Genomic DNA, 25,045 nt, shown 5'->3' with positions numbered 1-25,045 from the left:
TGGCTTCTTCTATGACAATGACAGGACTCTCAAATCTGTATCTCTAGATCCTGTTTCTGAATCTGACACAAATGTTTGTATTACACCCACCCAACACAAGAGAGATTTAAAAAACAATTTTTTTAATGTTCATTCATTCTTGAGAGAGAGAGACAGAACACAAGTGGGGGAGGGGCAGAGAGAGAGACACACACAGAATCAGAAGCAGGCTCCAGGCTCTGAGCTGTCAGCTGACGCTGGGCTCGAACTCACAGACCTCGAGATCATGACCTAAGGCAAGTCAGACGCTTGACGGACTGAGCCACCTAGGCGCCCCCCAAAGAGAGATTTTAAATAAGAAAACTATCAATAGTTTTAGATGAGTAATCTATTTTAAACAAACAAACAAACAAACAAACCCATAGCTCACATCATACTTAGTGGTGAAATACGGAAAGCTTTCTCCCAAAGGCTGGGAACAAGAGGCAACAAGGGGGGTCATCTGGGTGGCTCAGTCGGTTGAACACCTAACTCTTGATTATGGCTCAGGTCATGATCCCAGGGTCGTAGGACTGAACCCTCATCAGACTCCCCATTGGGCATGGAGCCTGCCTGGGGTTCCTTCTCGCTCCCTCTGCCTCTCTCCTGCTTGCACTCTCTTGCTCTCTGCCTAAAAAAAATTAAAATTTAAATTAAAAAAAGTAGCAAAAAGGTATACCCACCACTGCTGTTTCACATGATAGTGTATGTTCCGGACAGACCCATATGCAAAAAAAGAAAATAAAAGGCATACAGGCTTAAAGGAAGAAATAAAACTGTCTCTATTTGCAGATGACATAACTGTTCATGTAGAAAATTACAAAAAAACACTCTTAGCACTAACAGTAAGCTCAGCAAGGTTGCAAGATAAAAGACAAACACAAAATTCAACTCTAGTTCTGCACACCAGCAATGAACATATGGAAACCAAAATTTAAAATACCATGCCATGGGGCACATGGGTGGCTCAGTCAGTTAAGCATCCACTTCGGCTCAGGTCATGATATCGAGGTTTGTGGGTTTGAGCCCTGCATCAGGCTCTGTGTTGAGAGCTCAGCGCCTGGAGTCTGCTTTGGATTCTGTGTCTCCCTCTCTCTCTGCCCCTCCCTGCCCCCAAAATAAACAAACATAAAAATATAAAATAATTAATTAATTAGAATAAAATAAAATGCCATGTCAGTTACAAACACGAAAGGAAGGAAGGAAGGAAGGAAGGAAGGAAGGAAGGATGGAAGGAAGGAAGGAAGACTGACTTAGGAATAAATCTAACATGTATAAGACCTGGGTTCTGAAACTATAAAATGCTGATGAAAAATATCAAAGTTCTAAATAAATGGAGAGAAGTAAATTGTGATCTAGAAGATTCAACATAGTAAAGATGTCAATTTCCCCAAGTTAATATACAGGTTAAACATAATCCCTTATCAAAATTCCTGGAAGGACTTTATAGATTGGAAAAGATTATCTAAAATGTCTATGGAAAGGGACAGGAACCAGAATAGCTAAAAGAATCTGGAAAAAGAAGAACAAAATACAAGGAATCAACTGGCCTCTTTTTAAGACCTAGATGAAGAGAGAGCACTCCAGACTGAAGGGCACTAGCAGGGCAAACAGACGGACAGTACAGATAACAAAAGAGAGCAGACACCCCGCTCATGGACAGCCGACAGACTGGTGACACCAGTACAAGAGCCATTCAGGAAGGAAGGATGTTCTTTCCAACAAATGGTGCTGAGGCATCTGGATATACGTAGGCAAAAAAAAAAAAAAATCTCCACCGAAACTTCCCACCTAGCACAAAAATTACTCAAAAGGATCTAAATATAAACTATAAAACTTGTCAGGGCACCCGGATGGCTCAGTTGCTTATGCGGCCAACTTCGGCTCAGGTCACGATCTCACAGTTTCCTGGGTTGGAGCCCCGCATCTAGCTCTGTGCTGACAGCTCAGAGTCTGGAGCCTGCTTGGGATTCTGTGTCTCAGTCTCTCTCTGCCCCTCCCCCACTTCTGCTTGGTCTCTCTCTCTCTCTCTCTCTCTCTCTCTCTCTCTCTCTCAAAATTAAATAAACATTAAAAAAATTAAAAAGAAGAAAAACTATAAAACTTGTAGAAGAAAATCTTTGAGACACAGGGCTAAGTGAAAAGTTCTCAGATGTGACATCAAAAGTATAATGCTCAAAGGAAAAACAATCAAAATCAAAGACTTTGGATCTGTGGAAAAACTCTTTCAGAGGATGGAAAGGTAAGCTACAGAGTGGAAGAAAATATCTGCAACCAGCCTAGCTGACAGAAGATTCACAAGGAAAATACAGAAGGGGGCGCCTGGGTGGCTCAGTCGGTTGGGTGTCTGACTTCAGCTCAGGCCATGATCTGTGGTTCATGAGTTCAAGCCCCACATAGGGTTCTGTGCTGACAGCTCAGAGCCTGGAGCCTGTTTCACATTCTGTGTCTCCCTCTCTCTCTGCCCCTCCCCCACTTGCACTCTGTCTCTCTCTCTGTCTCTCTCAAAAGTAAATAAACGTTTGGGGTGCCTGGGTGACTCAGTCGGTTGAGCGTCTGACTTCGGCCCAGGTCATGAGCTTGCGGTTCGTGGGTTTGGGCCCTGCATCGGGCTCTGTGCTTACAGTTCAGAGCCTGGAGCCTGTTTCAGATCCTGTGTCTCCCTCTGTCTCTGCCCCTCCCCTGCTCATGTTTGTCTCTCTCTCTCTCTCTCTCTCTCTCTCTCTCTCTCTCTCAAAATAAAATAAAATAAAATAAAATAAAATAAAAATAAACATTAAAAAAAAACTTTAAGGGGTACGTGGGTGGCTCAATTAAGTGTCTGACTTAGACTCAGGTCATGATCTCGCGGTTTGTGGGTTGGAGCCCTACAGTTCAGAGCCTGGAGCCTGCTTCGGATTCTGTGTCTCCCTCTCTTTGTCCCTCCCCTCCCCATCTTGTGCTCTCTCTCTCTCAAAAGTAAATGAATAAACATTAAAAGAAATTAAAAACCAAAAGATTTAAAAAATAATAAATAAATAAAATTTAAAATACGTGAAGAACTCTCAAAACTCAACAGAAATAAAACAAAACCAAGAAGAAAAAGGAATAGACCTAAAGAAACACTTACTGAACAAGATATGCCAATGGCAAGTAAGATAATCTCGCTAGTCACTTAGAAAACGCAAACAAAGACCACAGTGAGCCGTCACCACACACATATTATAGCAACCAAAATAAAAACAGTGACAAGAAATGTTGACATGGAGACACTGCATCTCGCACACACTGCTGGTGGGAATGTAAAATGGCACGACCAGTCTGGGAAATATAAATAGTCCAGCGGTTTCTTAGAAAACTAAACACACACCTAGGATGCAGCCCAGCAATTGTGCTCCTGCACGTTTATCCCAGAGAAATGAAAACACGTCCACACACAAAACACCTGCACTTGCTGGTTCACAGCAGCTTTATTGGTAACGTCCAAACACTTGAAACAATCTCAGTGTTCTGCACAGCAAGTGGTCTAACATTCATCCATCCCATGGAATGCCAGCCGGCAATAAAAAGGAACACACCGTCGTCGATACACCCCACAACCTGAATGGATCTCAAGGGCACTGTGTTGACCGAACAGGCCAATCTCCAAAAATCACACACCGAATGGTTTCAGTTACACAACACTCTCAAAACTAAACGTACAGAGCTAGAGAACAGACTTGTGGTTGCCAGAGGCCAGGGACTGGGGCAGGGGAGGGAACAGGACCCCAGAAGGCAGCACACAGGAGACAGCTGTGGCGACGGGACGGGTCTGCGTCGTTACTGCCCTGGCGGCCTTGCGATCCCACACGTGTAGTACAGTGAGTGAAGTACACACGGGTACAGCGCAGCCAGCTTCCCGTCTGACGCCACACTACAGGGATGTGAGATGCAACCCCTGGGGGGACTGGGTGGGGGCGGGTGGGACCCTCTTTACTATCTTTGCAATTTGCTGTGAAGCTATCGTTATTTCAAAAGAAAAGATTTTTTTTTAATAAAACAAAGACAGAAAATTATCCATGATGCAAATACAAATCAAAGAAAGCTGGTACTGACAGAGGGAGGGAGGGAGGGAGGGAGGGAGGGAGGGAGGGAGGGAAAGAGACAAATCAAGAAACAGACTCTTAATAACAGAGAGTAATCTGATGGTCACCAGGGGTGGGGGTGGGGCATGAAACAGGGGATGCAGATTAAGGAGCGCACTTGTCACGATGAGCACAGGGGGATGTGTGGAACTGTTGAATTACCACATTGTACACCTGAAACGAATCTAACACTGTAAATTAGCTGGAATTAAAATTAAAAAATAAAAATAAAGGTTGCTATCATTGTACTGAAGCCAGACATACGCACGCACAGAAGAAATACCATCAGAGACAAAGACCAAACCGACGTAAGTTAGTGATCCCACGCTTGCATCACCTCATAGCATACTCTAAAATATATAAAGCAGAACTGACATCATTTAAAGCAGAAGACACACCCTCAACGATGTGGAGAGATCCACCCAAGCTTCTCGTAACTGATAAACGAGCAAACTTCGGGAATACAGAGGACTCAACCAAGACAATCAGCTCTTACAACTCCCTGACATACAGAGCAACACACACAACAACTAAAAAAATGTGTATTATTTTTCAAATACACACAGAAAATTAACTAACGTTGTCCATATACGATGAATCATAAAGCAAGTTTCAACACATTACAAAGACTGAAATTAAAAAAATCATAAGTACGTTCTCCAGCCACAGTGGAATTAAGACAACAGTCAATTACAAAAAGATAATTAGGAAACTTCTCAACTGTTTGGAAATTAAGCAGAATGGTTCTAAATTGCATCGATGGAAGCAGAAATGACAATGAAAATCGTTACATATTTTTAACTAAATGATAATGAAAACACCATGTGTCAAAACTTAAATGCATTTATTTTTATTTTTTTTTTTTTCCAACGTTTATTTATTTTTGGGACAGAGAGAGACAGAGCATGAACGGGGGAGGGGCAGAGAGAGAGGGAGACACAGAATCGGAAACAGGCTCCAGGCTCCGAGCCATCAGCCCAGAGCCCGACGCGGGGCTCGAACTCACGGACCGCGAGATCGTGACCTGGCTGAAGTCGGACGCTTAACCGACTGCGCCACCCAGGCGCCCCAAATGCATTTATTTTTAAAACAGAAAAAACTGCAATGCTCATCTTAGGAAGCTAGAAAAGAACAGCAAATTAGACTCAAAGTATGAGAAAAAATGAAGGGAAGACAGAAATCAATGAAACAGGAAGCAAACACCCTACGTTCACAGTGAGTCTCCTACAGAGCTTCGCAGAGAATATTTCACCTGAATCTAACAGCAAGGAAACCTCAGACAAACCCAAATTTGAAACATACAAAATACCTGATCTGCAGTCTCAAAAATATCAACACAATGAAAGACCAACAGCGAGGACGGTTCCGGATTAACGGACACTGCACAGACACGCCACCGAACAGCCACACCAGCCCAAAGAAGTGCACGACGGAGGACAGGATGGGGACAGCAGACGGAAGGCACGGTACCAACACTACATCTGAACACGGCGACTGCGTGACGGATGGAGGAAAATACCCTTCTCCTACGAAACGCACGATGAAGTACTCGGACGTAGAGAAAGGAATGTAGAAGCAACCCAGTCTGAATGACTCGGAAAATAACGGTAAGATGTGAAGAGAAAGGTAGAATAAACATGGCGGAAGCTTCAAAATTAGTGAACTTGGGCAAAAGGCATATAGGAATTCTCTGTACAATTCTTGCAACTTTTCTAGAAGTTAGGATTTATTTCAAGATCAAAGTTTAAAATTTCAAAAGCAAAGATACCACCAGATGTTTGGCTCTTTGAAAAAAAGAAAACTGATAATCTTCTATCAAGATTACTAGGAAAAAGGGAGAGACAAATTGACAATATCATGAATTAAAAAAATGTGACATCCCTACAAAGCCTCATTCATCTTACATCACAGGAACTTATATATTTGAAAAAAGATAAATCCCTTGAAAAGCACAAAGCATCACAACTGACACGAGAAAAACAAAACAAATCTGCACAGCTCTGCAATTGCTAAAGAAATTAACTCTAGAATTAGTAAGTGCCCACAGAGAACACTCTAGGAATACGGGCTATTTAACCTAGAAAATGTGACACAAGTCAGCGATTTCTAAAACCTTGTTTGGCCGTGAAATTCCTTCTTCGTATGAAAAGCTTACAAGAGGTAAGAAAGAAAAAGACAGACACCAAGTGGAAGTGGAAAGGGGGGTGGATAAGCCTAAATCCTGCCCGGGCTCACTTCCTGACTCGACACTGCCCACCTCTTTGAGGGACTCCTTGGAGTCCCTGGGAGCCCACGGAACACTGTTTGAAGACCGCTGCATGAGCTGACACTGAAATCAAATCAGTTGTAAAAACATCTTTCTGTAAGGGGCGTCTGGGTGGCTCAGTGGGTTGAGCGTCCGACTTCGGCTCAGGTCATGATCTCACGGCTTGTGAGCTCGAGCCCCGCCTCGGGCTCTGGGCCGACAGCTCAGAGCCTGGAGCATCTTCAGATTCTGTGTCTTCTCTCTTACCCTGTCCCTCCCCCACTCACACTGTCTCTCTCTGTCTCTGAAAGATAAATAAACATTAAATTTTTTTTTTTTTTAAACATCTTTCTGCAAACTTCTAATGGGATAAAGAGGATGATAAGTAAGATCTCTTTCTACAATTACGTATATTCTTTTTACGGGGAAAGGGACAGAAGTTCATGACCGTAAGAAAGGCTCCGACCACAAGCCTTGAACAGAAAGACTAGAAAAGCTGTAACTTCTTAGACACACTCTGCTCAAGTTATGTTGGCATTGGCCAGCCGTAATCTTGCCCTGCCAGTCCCCAAGGCTGGAGGACAGTCAGTGGCGAAAGTGTCCTACACACAGAGTGTGGTTTCACACACCAGACTCTAAAGTCAAAGGTGAGCAGACAATGCAGTTTATGTCAACCACAAGTGAACCTGTTTAAAGTATAAGCAGTCCTTGCCTTCATCTCCTTCTGGTTAAATTAACAGAAGAATCTTACTCCAAGTCAAAGCATTCCAGTCAAATAACGCACACAGGCGGCTACGGTGTGAATACATTACATTTTACGGGCCCATATCCGCCTTTTTGGACACAGGATAACCACAGACGAAGACAAGGGAACTTAGCCGTAAATGCTGATATGGTAACCAGAACCGATTCTACCATGCATTAATTACAAAACCGCTCATTTTCTCCATCTTCTACGCATTAAAACGACCCTTAAAAAAAAGTGAATTTGGCTTTCCGGCCCCTTCTGGTTCTAATGGCTATCACTGTCCATGACGTCATTTCGTTTAGACTGTCTTTAGTTTGATACGAAAATAAATGTTAGAAGCTAAGCTTTTAAATGTCTGAACTCTGTAACCCCGGGGCCCGGGACACTAGGCAGCAACAGATACCACACCTGGCACAGAGAAGCTTCCAGCCTCCACAGACAAACCGCTCCAGTCCTCTCCTTCGTCGCGCGGTCCTCGCTCGTGGTAGCGTGTGGTAATCACTCTCGTCATTCTCGAAGCCTTCTTCAGACATCATTAGTGGCATTTCGTCCAGGTGGGCGGACTCATCTTCCAGCTGGTACCTGCTAAAAGGTAAGAGCAGAGTGCTGAGGCAGGCCACGCAGGCTTCCGTCACGGTGAGGGGATCATGTAGGACCCGAGCTGCTCCAACTTTACTGACCACGCTTTTCTGTACTCCTCAAACTAAGCTGTCTGCAGCGCAGGCGAACCATCATAAGTAACGGATGCGACTTTCCTTTGCAAAAATCTTACCTAGCCAGGGTAAGCAGAAACGGAAGAGGCTCCCCAAGGAAGCCGCCGTGACCGTGCTGTGAGGGGAGCCCCTCACGGTCATCAGGGTGAACGGTCAGCTCGACGGTACCACCCACTCACAGTGTTCAATTCAGGAATATAAAAAAGTCCATCATCTAAAATACTACTACTAGCAAAAAATGTATATGTCCGGGTCACATCCCCATACTGTTCCAGACTGAAAGGATATAAAATTTGACCAACTTTACACTCATCAATCAAAGTCATGGAAGTGACTTTTGACCTACGCAGGTGTCTTACGGTCAGGGCAGGAACCTGGTGCCCCTGGTTTGTTGTCAGACTTGACACACACAGCAAGAATACTATGTCCCACTTATACTTATTCTGTCTCTCTTATTCTCTTTTCTAAAACTTTCTATTCAGTTAAATTTCCTCCCTAGCCAGCATCCCTTTCAGAGTCCAACAATCCTCTTCTGATTCCAAAAACAGGCAGCCTACTGTCAAAGGTCCATTTTATCTTTCCTAAATCACGGACACATTTGTCTTTAACAAATAAAAACTTACCTTGAGAACCAACAATTTGTTAGAAAGTGTAACGCAGAGTGAACAAATGCTATCTTATTTAATGTTACGTCAAGCCTTCTTGGTAGGCGTTACCCCAATTGCAAAAATAAGAGAGCAGACTTCTGTGTTCCTGTGAGATAATGGCAGTTGCTGAAACTGAAAAAGTCCACAGACTTTACAGAAGACAAATAAAACCAACCCAAACTCACAACCACGGCCTAAGTGAGGGCCAGACGATACCACAATCTACTTAAAGACAACAGCAAACCTGTAACAGGACGAAGGCAAAGAAAATCAGACAAAGCGTATCGCAACCAAACTACTCAAAGCAAAGATAAAGGAAAAATTCTTGGAAGCAGCCAGAGAAAAAGGACTCATTACGTCTAGAAGAACATCAGCTCCAACACCCACGAACATCTCGTGGAGACAGATGGAGGCCAGGACTCCACGTCTAAGTGTTGAAACAGAAGCAGGCTCAACCCAGAATTCTACCTCCAGCAAAAAGATCCTCCAGGAACGAAGGCAAAACAAAAACATTCTCAGATGAAGGATAAAACTCGGAGGATTCGTCACCATCACACCTAGGACAAAAGAATGCTAAAGAAAGTTTCAAGATAAGAAAATGATACAAACAGGAAACTTACAATTTCGAGAATGAAAAGCAACACAAAATTCTTTAAAACGTGTATGATGATGGGAAATGACAGTTATAACATCATCCGGTGAAGGCTTCAGCATAAAGTATGTGAACAGACATCACAGTCATACTGTAAGTGGGCAGTTCCACAGTCTACATTAAGTGTAAAATACTAACAGTGAAAAGTCAACTATGTACACTGCAATCCGTACAGTGGGACTTCTCAACAGCAGTACCATTAACATTTGGGCTCATAGAATTCTCTGCTGATAGAACGGTCAAGTGCACTGTGGAATGTTCAACAGCATCCGTGGACTCTACGCATTTGATGCCCGTGGGAGCACCCCCCTAGTCGCAACAATAAAAAGGTCTCCAGACGTTGCCAAATGTTGCCTGGAAGACAAAAATCACTATCTACAAAATAATAAAAAAACATTTTTTTTTAATGTTCACCGCAAGATAATAGCTGGTTACTTTATTATTCCTTTATCGAAGTAGCTTAACAAAATCCACCTATAATTTAAAATTATACCACAATGTTTTTCTCTGTGATTTCCAATTTCGTATTGGATGTGCTGATGTGTATAATTTTTTAGTTCATTTTGTAAATTTACATCCAAGTTAGCATAGAATGCAACCATGATTTCAGTAGTAGATTCCTTAATGCCCCTTACCCGTTTAGCCCATCCACCTCCACAACCCCTCCAGTAACCTGTTTGTTCTCCGTATTTAAGAGTCTCTTATATTTTGTCCCTGTTTTTATATCATTTTTGCTTCCCTTCCCTTATGTTCATCTGTCTCTTAAGGTCCTCATATGAGTGAAGTCATATGATATTTGTCTTTCGGTGACTAATTTCACTTAGCATAACACCCTCTAGTTCCATCCACGTAGTTGCAAATGGCAAGATTTCATTCTTTTTGACTGCCAAGTAATACTCCAGTGTGTGTGTGTGTGTGTGTGTGTGTGTGTGTGTATAACATCTTCTTTATCCATTCATCCAGCGATGGGACACTTGGGCTCTTTCCATACTTTGGCTATTGTTGATAGTGCTGCTAAAAACATTGGGGTGCATGCGCCCCTTCGAAACAGCACACCTGTATCCCTTGGGTAAATACCTAGTAGTGTAATTGCTGGGTCATAGGATAGTTCTATTTTTAATTTTTTGAGGAACCTCCATACTGTTTTCCAGAGTGGCTGCACTAGTCTGCATTCCCACCAGCAGTGCAAAAGAGATCCTCTTTCTCTGCATCCTCGCCAACATCTGTTGTTGCCTGAGTTACCAAATTGCGCCATTCTGACTGGTGTGAGGTAGTATCTCACTGTGGGTTTAATTTGTATTTCTCTGATGATGAGTGATGTTGAGCATTTTCTCATGTGTTAGTTGGCCACCTGGATGTCTTCTTTGGAGAAGTGTCTATTCATGTCTTTTGCCCATTTCTTCACCGGATTATTTGTTTTTTGGGTGTTGAGTTTGATAAGTTCTTTATAGATTTTGGGTACTAACCCTTTACCTAACACGTCACTTGCAAATATCTTCTCCCACTCTGTCGGATGCCTTTTAGTTTTGCTGATTGTTTCCTTCGCTGTGCAGAAGCTTTTTATTTTGATAAGTTCCCAATAGTTCACGTTTGCTTTTGTTTTCCTTGCCTCCAGAGACGTGTTGAGTAAGTTGCTACGGCCCAGATCAAAAAGGTTTTTGCCTGCTTTCTCCTCGAGGATTTTGATGACTTCCTGTCTTACGTTTAGGTCGTTCATCCATTTTGAGTTTATTTTTGTGGACGGTGTAAGAAAGTGGTCCACGTTCATTCTTCTGCATGTCACTGTCCAGTTTTCCCACCACCACTTGCTGAAGAGACAGCCTGTCTTTATTCCATTGAATATTCTTTCCTGCTTTGTCAAAGATTAGTTGGCCGTTTGTCTGTGGGTCCATTTCTGGGTTCTCTATTCTGTTCCATTGATCTGAGTGTCCGTTCAACAAAACAGGTAGGAAACGTTTTAAATATAATGGCACATAATGTTAAAAGATTAAAAGTAAAAAGACGGAAAAGGATACGATGCAAACCCTCTTTCAAAGGAAGAAAAGTAGCTATTGTACTTTAAAACAAAGAAGACATCAAAAAAATAAAATGGGGGGCGCCTGGGTGGCGCAGTCGGTTAAGCGTCCGACTTCAGCCAGGTCACGATCTCACGGTCTGTGAGTTCGAGCCCCACATCAGGCTCTGGGCTGACGGCTCAGAGCCTGGAGCCTGTTTCCGATTCTGTGTCTCCCTCTCTCTCTGCCCCTCCCCTGCTCATGCTCTGTCTCTCTCTGTCCCAAAAATAAATTTAAAAAGTTGAAAAAAAATAAATAAATAAAATAAAATGGAAGAACCGCCCAGGATAAAGAAGGACATTACATAATGACAAAAGATCAAATCCCCAATAAGCTCCAGCAATCCTGAGTGTGCACACACTTACCACCAGTTTCAAAGTACACGAAGTATGAAGGACATAAGCGAAAGGAGGAACAGACAAATCCTCAGTACTGCCCAAAGGCTTCCAAACTCCTCTCTCGGTTACTGACAGAAGAAATGGAACATCCGAAAGGACATAAAGATGTGGCCAACACCACCAGCGTACCTGCCCTTACTGGCATTTACGGAACACTCTGCCCTACACAGCAGAATATACTCCTCAAGGGCTCAATGAGCACTCACTCCCACGGACCACATCTTGGGCCCCAATACAAACGAATACATGTAAGAGAACTGAAATCAGACAAAGTATGTTCTCTCACCGTAAAGAAATTTCTTTTAAAAATCAATGACAGAAACGTATCTGGGAAATCCACAAATACTTGGGGGGTAAAAAGCAGAACAGTCCACGGTGCTGGAGAAGCATCCACAAATTCCTCACAACCGGAATGGAAACTCAGGAACTGCAGAAAGTTCTAGAGATCTCCACCCTAACCTGGACTCACCCTCTGAACCACTCACCACCGGCAACCTGACACCTGCCTGCTGACGCGATACAACACGAAGCAGACCCAACATTCCCCCAACACATTTACTGTATTTAATCAGTCTCCAGAGCAGTGGTTCTCAAAGTGCAGTCGCCACACCAACAGTATCAGCATCAGCATCACACGGGGTCGCGTCAGGACCAGAAATTCCCGGACCACCACTAGACACAGGAAACTTCTGCCAGCAGCCTACAGCTGGCGTCAGGAGCGCTCACACTCTGCTGTTTGAGAAGCACTGTTCCGGGGCTAATTTCACGTGACAAGAAGTACACAAAACCAAGAGCACTGCCCAACTCCAGGAGGTGTTAGTCCAGACACAGGACGCACTACAAAACACCAGCCTGGACTCCTCAAAACCACCATGTTCTAGAAGCACATGACGGTGATGGCTATACGACCCTGGGGGTATACCAAATGCCACTGAATTCTGCACTTTAAAATGGTGAATGATATGTTGTGCACTGTACCACAGTTTGGGAGAAAAGAAATTATTGAGACAACAGAAGATACTTGAAATGAGCTGCAGATGCCCTATCAGGAGTTACTGTTAATTTCCTTGGCTGTGACAACAGTGTTGTGGCTTTAGAATCCAGCCTGTCATGGGGAGGCCCGTGCTAAGGGCCCTACCCGCAGAGCACCGAGAACAGGTCAGTGTAGACAGAAAGCCAACGAGGCATAACGTTCACTGTTGTTCAATCTATGTAGAAGAACATTCTTTTAATGTTTCTGTATGTTTAAAAGACATCATAATGAGCGACTGGGGAAAATGTATTCAAGGAAAACATATTTAAGACCCAAACTGACGTCCGAGTGTCGTTTCTGTGGTTTCTCGAATCCAGGTCTCACCATCTTTTTTCCCACCATTATGTCCAAGACCTGTCGTGCCCTGGACGCTGTCCTCTGTACCATCGTTACTGTCTTCATTCTCTAGACGGCTTGTGACTCTCCAACGTTCTGGAATGAAGGCTTTCACAAGAATGACAAGTTTGAGCTACTCCAGATAATCGGGAACATCCAGCAACAGTGCAACTATTTCCGTTCTGCTCTAAATGTTATTAAAACACATCTTCTACGGCGTGTAACACGCTTCGCACGTGCAAAATGAGCTCTCTTTTTAGCAGAGCTTCAGGGAACTCTGTGCATGTGGACGTTCTCACACCTGCACGTGTGTGCGCAGGCAGGCAAGCAGTGATGGTGCCGGGCACTACTCTGCCTACCAGGATTCAGTGCAAAGGTCAGAAGGCAAAATATTCCAGAAGCCTCGACCTTCAGGAAACTTTATTCTTGCAATAGGTGCCCAGCTGTCAAGAATCCAAGCACAAGTGGAATTCAATGACGGAAAAGATGTCCTTAGACTACAAGGCCAATGCTAACCTGCAACCTAAGCTTCTTGTACCATCTTTTTAACATCTGGTAACTAGAAAATAATCCAGCAAGCAGACTGCTGAGTTACAGGTTACTGATTTATTCCCTACTGTTGGACAAAGACAGGACTTCCCACTAAATAATGTTTCAGTGAAAATATCTGTGCACAGAACTCTCTCCCCATTTTTACGTGAATTCTTTCAAAGATTCCCTGAACTGTATAATTGTCCCATAAAGTCACAAGCTCTAGAACACTTGAAATATAACTGCCAACTGCAATTTAAACTCCTACCACTAGGAGTGCTAGAACAGTACCAAAAACACTGGAAGCAATTTTACCTCAAGCTCATCAGATTGGGGCTGAATATGCGTGACACTTCACTTTAATAAGGGGCAGAAAATGACATCTTGTCCCAGCAGTGATTTGCTTCTGCCATCACACGGGGTCCTACACGACTACTCACAAACGATGGCTAAGGCTGCCCCCCATCAGTGCAGCTGGGCCCATCTTGCGTGTGCCCGCTCTGCGGTGCTCCCCGTGGCCACCGCTCAGCAGCCCTGGTGGCTTGGGCCTCCTCATGTAAGTGCTGGGCTGCAGGTGCACCTCTTCAGTGGCCAGGGACTCGCCGTGCCTCTTCAGCCAGTGTCACCAGGACCATGAGTGCATTCGTTAGTGACGGGGGTCACAAAAAAGGTAGGTTCCCCGTGGTCTGCCCGAACTTATTTGCGCCCGTAAACCCTGCTATTTTCAGCGAACACTTCAACCACCGCGGGGTTCTGCGGGGCCGTACAGAACACAACCACAGAAATGGCAACATTCGCTACCGAAGGGCCCACCTCCGCACACGGATCTGTAAGACCTTCTCAACATGTGGAGGCAATTTGAAGCAAGAAAACAAGACGTTACCCTCCACCCGCATGGACCGGGCCTCTCCGCAGGGCCTATACGGGGGAGGCAGCCTGGCGACAGCCTGCGGGAGCCCTGGGAGACCAGACGGCCCTGGCCGACCCAAGCGGGAAGGAAGAAATCTGTTGAAAGCCACCATACTGGTGATCGTTTTACCACAGCGAGGGGAACGAATGCCACTGCAGAGCAGCCAATGACGGGATTTTGTTCCCTCTGTGCCCTGAGGCTCTCATCCCTCCTGCTCTCCGCACAGCCCCGGGCTCATCCAGCTCTCATCCCTCCTGCTCTCCGCACAGCCCCGGGCAGCCCGCGCTGTGGCTCTCCCAGGCGCACCGGCGCCCAGGGGCACCCAGCACAGAGACGTCAAGTGTCACAGGGAACCCACACTCGGCTCCTGGCACATGTGGAGACCGCTGGCCCTCATACCGTAAAACAGAGAGTAAGACTAAGTAGACGATGAGCGGACCCTCAGCAAACACTAGCCGCCGAGGTGTTTCTCCTCCTCCCACGACAATTAAATGTCACAAATAAAAACCATGGGACGTCTGAAAATACTGGAGAACGAAGAGCACATCAGACCGAGTACCCAAGGAAGGTCACCTCCCCGAATCATCACAGGAACACGAACAAACGCTCTGCAAGCCAGCTGGCCACGCTGAGCACCCACACGGGACGGTCAGCGACAGACGCGGCCTCCGACTCAAGGGGCTCACGCGCACCAACCGGTCAATCTACAAGGACGGCAGCGGCAGCTGAGGAGACGGTCACCTGGCACCGGGAGGGTGACTGAGCGGGGGCCGCAGGGGCGTGAGGGATGACCGCGGCACGCCGGAAGGTCGAACGGCCAGCACGGCGCTCGGGAAGGACTGCCGGCCACTCGAGCTGGGCACGACCGTCTGTCACGAGTGTGGAACTGGAGTCGGTCAGAGAGAGCAGCGTGCCTCCCGGTAACTACAGCTGTTACTCCCGCCAGAGCTCCGGGCCGTCTGCTGTGCGAGGCAGGCAGAACACCCCAAACACCCGGCTTCCGAAAAGGAGACACAGACGTACGCACGTAAAAGGGTAAAAAGTTTCCTGTAAAGACAGAAGATGAAATACACGGTCTCCTTTCAGCACCGAGGTCTTCAAAGCCTGAGCCTGAATGGAAAGCAAGAGGTACCAACAAGGTGCAGGAAGCTAGAAAGCATACTGGTGGGCGGTGAACAAGCAGGTCCAAGGAAGCAGGCGTCTACACCCAGCGGCAAGGAAACAGGAGGGCCGAGCTGCTGGAACCTCAGGGTCCCCGGCGGGGCGGGGCTGACACCGCTGGGGCCTCCAAAGTGGGTCTGAGGAGCGGTAACTGTAGGAAGTGATCCAGGAAGTGATCAGAGAATCAGCTGGATCCTCAGATTACCCCCTTCCCCCTACAGATCGAGGGACACCTACCCTCTGGGGAGGGGAGTCAGAAGAGAAAGCAGAGGGGAGGCTGTGCTGAAACTGAAGCCTGAGTGAAGGAGAGCAAAGGAGCGAGCGAGCCAGCCCGCCCGCCCTCCCGGCTGCCCAGGTAGGAATTCAAGGTTGAGAGGAGGGGAAAGGAAAGGAGGAGAAACCAGCAGCCAGCATTTACCCGATGCTGTCAGGCATCAGTCTAACGCGCTTCACCCATATTCACTTAACTCCTAGTTTTAGACAATTAATACCGGAAATTTTTACTATAAAAAGCAAAGTAACTCAAATGTCCAAGACAAATGTGCTCTATCCACATAATGTGGTATTATTCAGCCTTAAAAAGGACATTACGACGCGTGCTACAACATGAAGCTTCAAAACATTCTGCTCAGTGAAAGGAGCCACACCCAAAAGACCAGCCTCGAAGGACTCCAGAACCACAAGGTGATCAGGCCAGTGGACTTCGCAGACAGAGGCACAGGAGGGTTCTGGGGGCTGGGGCGGCGGGGACCGTGTTCAAGGGCTGGAGAGCTTCAGTTTGGGGGCGGGGGGGGGGGGGGGGCAGTGACTGGCTCCTTTCAAAGGGAGCGGCTGGAAAACAAAGGAGGTGTGGGGACTGGGAGACACAGCACAGGTCTCCGGAAGACCCAGAAGGGGCTGCAGAGCCCTGAGGGCCCCGGACTGGAGGGGGCAAGGCCAGGGAGGGACACTGCAGGCCAGGCAAGCCAAGGGGAGGGACTTCCACTTTAATTTTCGGAAGAAGATTTTCAACCTAGGAAAAAATTGTTTTCAAAAAGAACTTTTGAAAAGTGCAAATTAAAACAATTGAAAAAACTAATTCTTAACACTTAGCATTCCTAACAATCTTGGATAACCAGGCACTCGATGGCTGGTCGGTGTGAACAACTTCTCTGGAGAACTCTTTGTGAAAATGCATCGAAAGCCTTTTTTTGTGTGTGATGTGAGTAAACTTTAACCACAGGTCCTAATTAGCCCATGAAAACATAAATATCTGAAAACATGAAAAACGAATACAAGATTTATCTACAAAGATGACCATTACTGTGCTGTGCTGCTTAAAAGTACACCCAAGAAGCACGGGAAAACTTTAATGTCTGTGATTAAGCCTGGTTAAACACATCCGGAAGGCCGCCTGCTGAAGGTCAAGGTCACAGTGGGGAGAGGCAGCAACACCTGCCGCCCCACCCCCCACCCCCAGCCTCACCAAGCAGCAAAGCAGCAAGCACAGAACATCCCCACAACAAGGAACTGGTCACTTGAGATACTCAGGCAAAAGCCCAGGTCATCTGTGAAGCAGCAGGCCTGAAACAGGGCCAGTAGGTTTCCTCTGAAAAATTCCTTGTTTTCTTATTTTCTGCATAAGATCCCTTCTTTTAAAACAGTCAACTAGAAAATGAATATTTATACATAATGCAATTAAAATTCAAAACGCCACTTAAATATATTATAATATAGTATACAAAATGAGATTTTTCGTCTTTTTCATTAGGTTCTTTCCGCGATTGTGTTGCATTTTAGCAAAAGTCACAATCTTATCAAGTTTAATGCTAGAAAAGTAGTACAATGAGTCTGAAAGATAATGGATATAAGCAACATCATGTTTAGTAACCTCCACTTCAGAAATGGAGCCTTTGAACTGGCAAGCAATTTATTCCATTTCCAAAGCAATTTTCCTATTGTATTGAAAATTTTACCTCAGTATTTAAAAACAATAAGACGATGAATAATGGATTTTTTCAGAGACAGGATAAGCAGAAAATCTTAAGTGTCTTTGTTGCCTAGTGTCATACACACTTAATTGGTTTGTCACTCAAGAAAAATCAACGTTTCCAGCAATTAAGTATAATTCTGGAAACATATTTTTAAAACGAGTAAAAACAAAGTGAACAAAGACGACAGAACAGATGATACCAAACCCACGAGGACTGCCACACTAAGAGGTGGAGACAGCTATCTGAGCTGCTGCCAAAGGTTTACAAAAATTAGGAACTTTCAACAAAACACTCAAGGGCTGGAAGGCACGTAATTTGCATGAATCTAAGGAAAAGGAAAAGTAGGTCAATACAATAACTAGCTTAAACTCACATTAAGCATCTAACAGCCTTATTGTTTCCATTTTGATGAGAAACATTTCTGAGAAGCCAACTGCTAGTAAAGGGAGAAGCCATTAAAATACGCCTAATGCTGAAACCTTCTGGAAGAAAAACAGACACTGCCCCCTCTGCCTACATGTTAATAAAGTAGGAAAAACAAAGCAGCAAAGGGCTATAAAGAAACGTCTTTTTCCTTCATCAAATACAACTTCCAAGTTCAAGTGTCACTGATGAGTCATTAATATGCAGCAAAAGTGTATGAAGTACTGAGAAATTGGGACTTTTCCAGTCTTCCCTTCCTACACTAGCGGAGGAGGTAAACAGTGGAATAGTTTAAAAAAAAAAAAAAAAAAGGAAAGGAACAGTGCCCAAGAAGCAAGCCGTGACCTCGGCAACAGAACAAGCAAGGACAAGGGCCTGCTGGTCCCTCAAGCCAAGAGACGCCCCTCACGTGAACTACACACACAGTCACCTCGGAGCTACTGATCCCTCTTCCAAGATGCTCTAAAAGAGACCGAATACCAACTTCTTGACGTAAGAAATTACACAGATGCTATACATAAATTGAAACAAACTTCTAAATTAGAGTTAATGCTACAATACCCAATATTATGCAAATGCCAATCTAGAAATTTAAAGAGAAGTGGGCCAGTTGGCTCAGGACACATACTCAGTCCCCTCAAACTGTGACCTTCACAATTACCAACTCTTATCTTCATGCTAATACTGTCAACTGCAGAAAATTCAACCGAAATATTCTTGTCCTGGCAGATTTATAGAACTTCATAAACTTGGTGAGCTACAGACCCTTAAGAATATGTATGTGTCTGATCCAAGGAGGCCTGGGCACTTTGACAAATGCTATCTTAAGAGTCATTCTATACTTCAAAAAACCTTGTCAGTTGTAAATTGTCACAGAAAAGGAGAAGTTTCATCTTTACAACTCGTAAGATATTTTTTAGATCATCATCACAGTTGCAAAATTTGTAAGATTCAGAGAAAACTGTGTATAGACACTCAGAATGGGAAAACTAGCATTAAAAAAATTTGTGTTGCCTCTATCAAGAAACATGCTAATATTTTAGAGATAATCAGACAATAGCCATCTGTTCTCAGCATGAATCTCTTTTCAAACACTAAAGTTTAACTATTATAATACTGCAAATGGCTCTAGGCTGGGCCAAAAGCCACACTGCAAAGAGAAGCAAGGAAAAGGTACTAACAGACATGGATAAACAAAATAATGTCCAATGTTATTCATTCTTCATTCAAGTGTAAAGGTAAGGTGAATAACACAGGTACCGTTTAAGAGACAGAAATACAAATATCAAACTAACAAATTTAAAAGTTATCTTACTTTTACCCAACTACACATAATACAAGAAGGAATAGATGCTTCACATTAGTTTACCAAAAAAATGATCTTAACAAGTGATTGCATTCCTAGTGAACTGTTGAATACCACATGTGGGAGACAGCATTTCATTCACTTACTAACATACTGAAAAAACAAAACAAAACAAAAACAACCAGGAACATCCTCACACATGTTAAACCACACTCAAATCACATCTAATTTGTCCCCTTGAAATTTTCATAAAATATAAACCTCAGGATGAAAAATTCTATGCAAGTTTTAACGATTTGCCATCACTTTATTTTAAGTATATTGTGTCCTAAACTGGTCTGATTATAATGAAATAAGTTATTTCACTCCAAAGAAAACCTGAGAACTTTTTAAATACTTTAGTACAATTCCTTATACATTGTGAGCACAAAATTATATTTTTATATGGTCAGAGAAAGAGGCTTTTAAAGCTCACAAAGCAAGAAAAGCCTGTATCAAAGCTGTTTTTCTTTTTTTTTTTTTTACTTGTTTTTATTAGTTTTATTTTTGAGAGGCAGAGAGAGACAGAGCGCGAGTCGAGGAGGGGCAGAGAGAGAAGGAGACACAGAATCCGGACCAGGCTCCAGGCTCTGAGCTGTCAGCACAGAGCCGGATGCAGGGCCCAAACCCACGAACCGTGACATCATGACCTGAGCTGAAGTCTAATGCTCAACCGACCGAGCCACCCGGGCGCCCCCCAAAGCTGTTTTTCTAACCACTAATTAGCTTTCTATTGCCTATGTGGAGGAAAAAAACCTCATAATATTAACTTTTGTTCTTGGAAATGTAAGACTGCATTTACACTTTTCATTTTTAAACTATTTTTTAGATTTTATTATTTAATCTAAAATTTATATCATTTTTAGATTGTACTATTTAATCTAAAATTTATATTATAGATCATATAATTTTTTAGCTGCATTCTAATATACAGACACATATTTCCCAAAACAGAAATACTAGACAAACCTTAAACTATCTACCAATTCCGAAGTATGAAATTAGTGATCTGTTATATATTAGGTCAAAAGTACATTTAAAAACAGTTAGTTTTGTTAAATATAGTTTGCTGCAATAACAAAATCTATAGCAGGGTGCCTGGCTAGCTCAGTAGGAGTGTGGGACTCTTGATCTCAGGATCGTTGAGTTTGAGCCCCAAATGAAATGTAGAGATTACTTAAATAAAACTTACCAAAAAAAAAGAAGAGAGAAGAAAGAAAATCTAGAGATGAAGTGGGATGGCAGCTACAGCGTGCCACGTTTCTTTCCGAGGTGACAAAAATGCTCAACACTGACTGCAGTGATGGCTGACTTATCTGTGAATACACTAAAACACAGAATTTTACCCTTTTTTAAGTTTATTTTGAGAGAGACAGAGCACACACACCCTCCGGGGAGGGGCAAAGAGAGAGAGGAGAGAGTCCCAAGCAGGCTCTGCAATGTCGGCACACAGCCCAACATGGGGCTCAATCCCACGAACCGTGAGATCACGACCTGAGCCAAAACCAAGAGTCGGACGCTTAACCGACTGAGCTACCCAGGCGCCCCTGAATTTTGCACTTGAAGTGGGAGACCTGTATGGCATGTGAACTGTATCTGAAAAGCTATTAATGAATGAAAAATAAGAATGACTTTAAAATACAAGGAGGAAAGACAAAAACAAAAACAAAAAACAAAGGAAAATTACTCCTTCCTTTCAGTTCCAGAGCAAGACTGAGCAGAGCCCTTCCCGACTCCCCAACAGACACAGCTACAAGCTGGAGATGACACACACAGACAGGTGAGGGGGAGGAGGAGGCAGACCAGGAGGGACCTCACACCCCAGGAGCAACACAGCGGGAGCTCCCAATGCTGTGTACAAGAGAGTCAGCAGCCAGAAAACAATCTCGGGCACAGCCCTAAGACAGCCCCAAGAAAAGCCTGGTCCCTCCTGCCCATCTCTCCCACTGTCACAGCACATGACAGGACAAGCTGGAACCCAGAGGTAAAGGACCCTCAGGAGACACTGGAGGAGGCCACAAGGTGTAATAAACAGGCACTCCTCCCCTCCCCAGACAAGGAGACATCAGCAGAGCCCAGTGGGATGCCTCAGACCCCATCTCTGCCCAGCGGTAAAGGGACACCCGGTTTTCACCCCATGAGGCAGTTATAAGGCAACATGGCCTCATCCCACCTCCCCGCCCCTCAGTCCTGGGGTCAGAGGAGGCCTAATAGAACAGAAGATCCAGAGCCTCATAGCCTAATACCCAAAACGTCTAGGATACAATAAAAAAACACTCATACTGGGGGGTCTGGGGGGCTCAATTGGTTAGGCGTCTAACTTTGGCTCAGGTCACGATCCCACAGTTCGTGGGTTCAATCCCCGCGTCAGGGTCTGTGCTGACAACTCAGAGCCTGGAGCCTGCTTCGGATTCTGTGCCTCCCTCTCTCTCTGCCCCTCCCCGACTCTTGCTCTGTCTCCCTCTCAAAAATAAATAAATTAAAAAAACAAAAAAAAACCATACTTGATGCAAATGAAAACCAACAGCTATTTCAGCAAAGGATACCAACATGAAGAAGAATCAAATGGAAATTCTGAAACTACACATACAGTAACAGAGATCTAAAACCCTAACGGATAGGGTTCAGGAGCAGAATGGAAGAGACAAAGGAAAAACCAAGGAACTTTCTTTAAGTGAACAACAAAAACCACCCAATGTAAGCAGAAAATGGACTTAAAACAAAAGAGCAGAAAACTCAGGACCATATGAGACAAGAAAAGATCTCCAAAGTTGTCTCCAGAGAGAGTATCAGAAGAAGACACGAAAGAGGGTGGGGCTCAAAAGTACACAAAAAATGGCTGAAAACTTCTAACTTGACCAAAGATATAAACACGCAGATTCAATATGCTATGGGAACTCCAAACGACATAAACCCGAAGAAATCTATGCAAAGACCCATAATGGTGAAACTACTGAAAAATCAAGACAAGAAAAAAGCTTGACAGCAGTAAGAAGTAACGTATTACCCACGGGAAAAGAAACATCCAAATGACATCGGATTTCTCATCAGAAATCATGGAGGCTGAAAAGAAGCAACATAACATTTTTCAAGTGCTAAAAAAAAATACAAAAAACCTGTCAACCCCAAATTGTCTATCTGGTAAAATTACCCTTCATGAATGAAGGAGAAAGACCTCCTAAGATGAAAGAAAATTAAAAGAATTTGTTTCGAGCACACCTACATTAAAGAATAGCAAGGAATTCTTAAAACGGAAATAATAAAATAAATTCAGAAATTTCAGAAAATAAGAGAATAACAGAAATAGCAAAAACATGGGTCAATACGACAGGCATTCCTTCTTTTGATTCTTCTAAATTATGCTTGAGCAATAAAGCAAAAGTTAGAACACTGATGTGTGATTCTAGTTACACGAAAGGGAAACATTTACATACTTCTACATATATAAAATTTATACGTCATTTTACAAAATAATAGCTTTACCACAGAGACAAGTAAAGGGATGTCGTGAGGTAAGGATTCTACACTTCACTAACACAGATAAAATATCAACCCCAGAACACTGTGATGAGTCACGTATGGATAATGAAACACCTAGAACTACCACCAAATAGTATCTATACAAAGAGATACAGTGAAAACCACCACAGGTAAATCAAAATGGAATTCTAAAAAATGTTCAAGTAACCCACAGGAAAACAGGAAAAAGAAAACAAGGAAACAAAAACACAGAAAAAAAGGAAAATGGCAGATATCAGCCCTAACTTATCAATCGTGACAGTGAACATAAATGTTCTAAATACATCAAGCGTAAGACAGACATGGGCAGCGTGGATAAGAAGTAGAATCCCACCATAAGCTGACTACAAGAAACTCACCTCAAACGTAAGTAGGCTGGGAGTAAAATAATGGAGAATTATATGCCAAGCAAACAATCCAAAAAAAGCCTGGGGCATCTAGGTGGCTCAGTCAGTTAGGCATCCAACTTGGTTTCGGCTCAGGTCAAGATCTCAAGGTTTGTGGGTTTAAGCCCCACATCGGGATCTGTGCGGACAGCTCAGAGCTTGCTTGGGATTCTCTGTCGTCTTCTCTCTCTGCCCCTCCCCTGCTCTCTCTCTCTCAAAATAAATACGTAAACTTAAAAAAAAATTTTTTTCAAAGGAGGAAAAGTCTCCAATCAATAATCAAAACTCCCACCCTAAGAAACAAGAATGAGATAAGAAAAATAAACCTAAAGCAATCAAAAGGAAGAAAAAATAAGACACAGATTAATGAAATAGAAAACTACAAAAAAATCAGTAAAATAAAAGATGGCTCTTGGAAAAGATCACATCTCTAGCAAGACTAACCCACAAAAAGGAGTGAAGCACAAACCACCAACGTCTGAATGAAACCACCTCAAAGCCACCAAGAGAACATGACCAACAACTCTGAACACACAAACATGGCGACTTTTCTGAAAGGGACCAGTTCCTCAAAGGGCACAATCACAACTCACCCAAAGTGACACGGCTCACGTGAACAGCCTAGAAACTGCGTCTGTAAATTGAAACACCCAGGAAAGCAATTTGCAGGCCCAGATGGTTTCACTGGGAAATTCTAGCAAACGTTTAAAGAAGTCAACACCAAGTCTATACAATGTCTTCCAGAAAGTAGAAGAGAAGGGAACATTTCCCAACTCGTGAGGCCAGGCGTCAGGGGGAAAATCTGACAGCCGCTGCACCAACATTTACCGTCAAGTGCAATCTGTGCCGTGAGGGGAGCAGGGGACCACAGGAGCCAGCGGGGCGTTTAATTCTATCGCGGCTGGGGTGGAGATTCGCAAGGCTTCACAAGAAAGTAACTGCAGGTGCTGACAAAGTCAGGAACACAGGCACCGAAATTTGGAGATTTTCAACGCCAGCAGAAACAGCCGCAAGAGTCCGAAATAACTGCCTCGGGGGTGAGGGGTGAGGGAAGGAGAAGGGAGTGAGCAGAGCACAGAGCCACAGCACCTTCTTCTGGGCGTTCTGCCACTTAGCTTTCCAACTGCACACACATTCCCGTGACAAAACGCAACCAAACTTCACAAAATAATGTAAAAGCACAACTTCCGCTTAAGACCCACCTCTCCCTGCTCCCCTACCAAGTCCACACATAAACCTTGGAAATAAAGCAAGAGCCAACCAAAGGAGTGCTCTGGAAGATGATAAAAAGGCAGCAGTAAAGAGGAAGCGAGCTGGGCTGCTCTGGAACAGAGGACCGGAGAAACAGCACAGGGGAGGACGTCTTACACGCGCCCACCCGACAGAAGGAAGGACCTAGGCCTGGTATTCCCTAACTCCCAACCAAGCAACAAAAGGCAGCCCAGGAGGGTCATTCCTCCCCTGGAGAGAGTCCACCGCCAGCAGCAAGAGATCACCAAGTGCCTGTGGGAAATGGCCCTAAGACTCCCCTGTCCTATCAGGGGACACTGCCGCCTCTGGGCAGCACCAGTTAGAGGAACCCTAGAGGCCTCAAAAGCCCCTCTGTCCCCACGGGCCTCAGGTTCCCCTCTCTCACCAGGACAACCAGGCAGCACCAACTGCAATCTCGCTTCAGAAGCAGCCAGTCCAGGAAGCCTGGATTCCCCCCCCCCCCCAACCCGTGCCACCAGAGACCAGAGCGGCGGGGGGGGGCACCAGCGGGAAGGATGTGGCCTCAGGGGTGCTCAGACTCTTCTAACCAGAGGCACCAGAACCACCAGCAGGCACACACAGAACAGGTACAACCACAA

At 44.3% G+C, this 25,045-nt stretch overlaps 1 protein-coding gene across 4 annotated transcripts in view; it reads right to left on the bottom strand.

The window, feature by feature from the left end:
* ATP9B (ATPase phospholipid transporting 9B (putative)) overlaps positions 1 to 25,045 on the bottom strand; it is a 248,910-nt gene that overhangs the window by 220,313 nt on the left and 3,552 nt on the right. For 3 of the 4 annotated variants that reach the window (XM_047828023.1, XM_047828022.1, XM_047828019.1), the window contains exon 2: positions 7,523 to 7,699. In XM_047828023.1, the coding sequence (XP_047683979.1) occupies positions 7,523 to 7,699 (177 nt within the window). The remainder of the gene's footprint in view (positions 1 to 7,522; positions 7,700 to 25,045) is intronic. The other variant, XM_047828020.1, reaches the window with a different exon arrangement.

The sequence above is a fragment of the Prionailurus viverrinus genome, chromosome D3 (assembly GCF_022837055.1).
Source record: "Prionailurus viverrinus isolate Anna chromosome D3, UM_Priviv_1.0, whole genome shotgun sequence".
In the NCBI taxonomy this organism is placed as follows: Eukaryota; Metazoa; Chordata; class Mammalia; order Carnivora; family Felidae; genus Prionailurus; species Prionailurus viverrinus.
The sequence above is the reverse complement of the archived record's forward strand: the minus strand, read 5'-3'. Positions and strand labels throughout refer to the sequence as shown.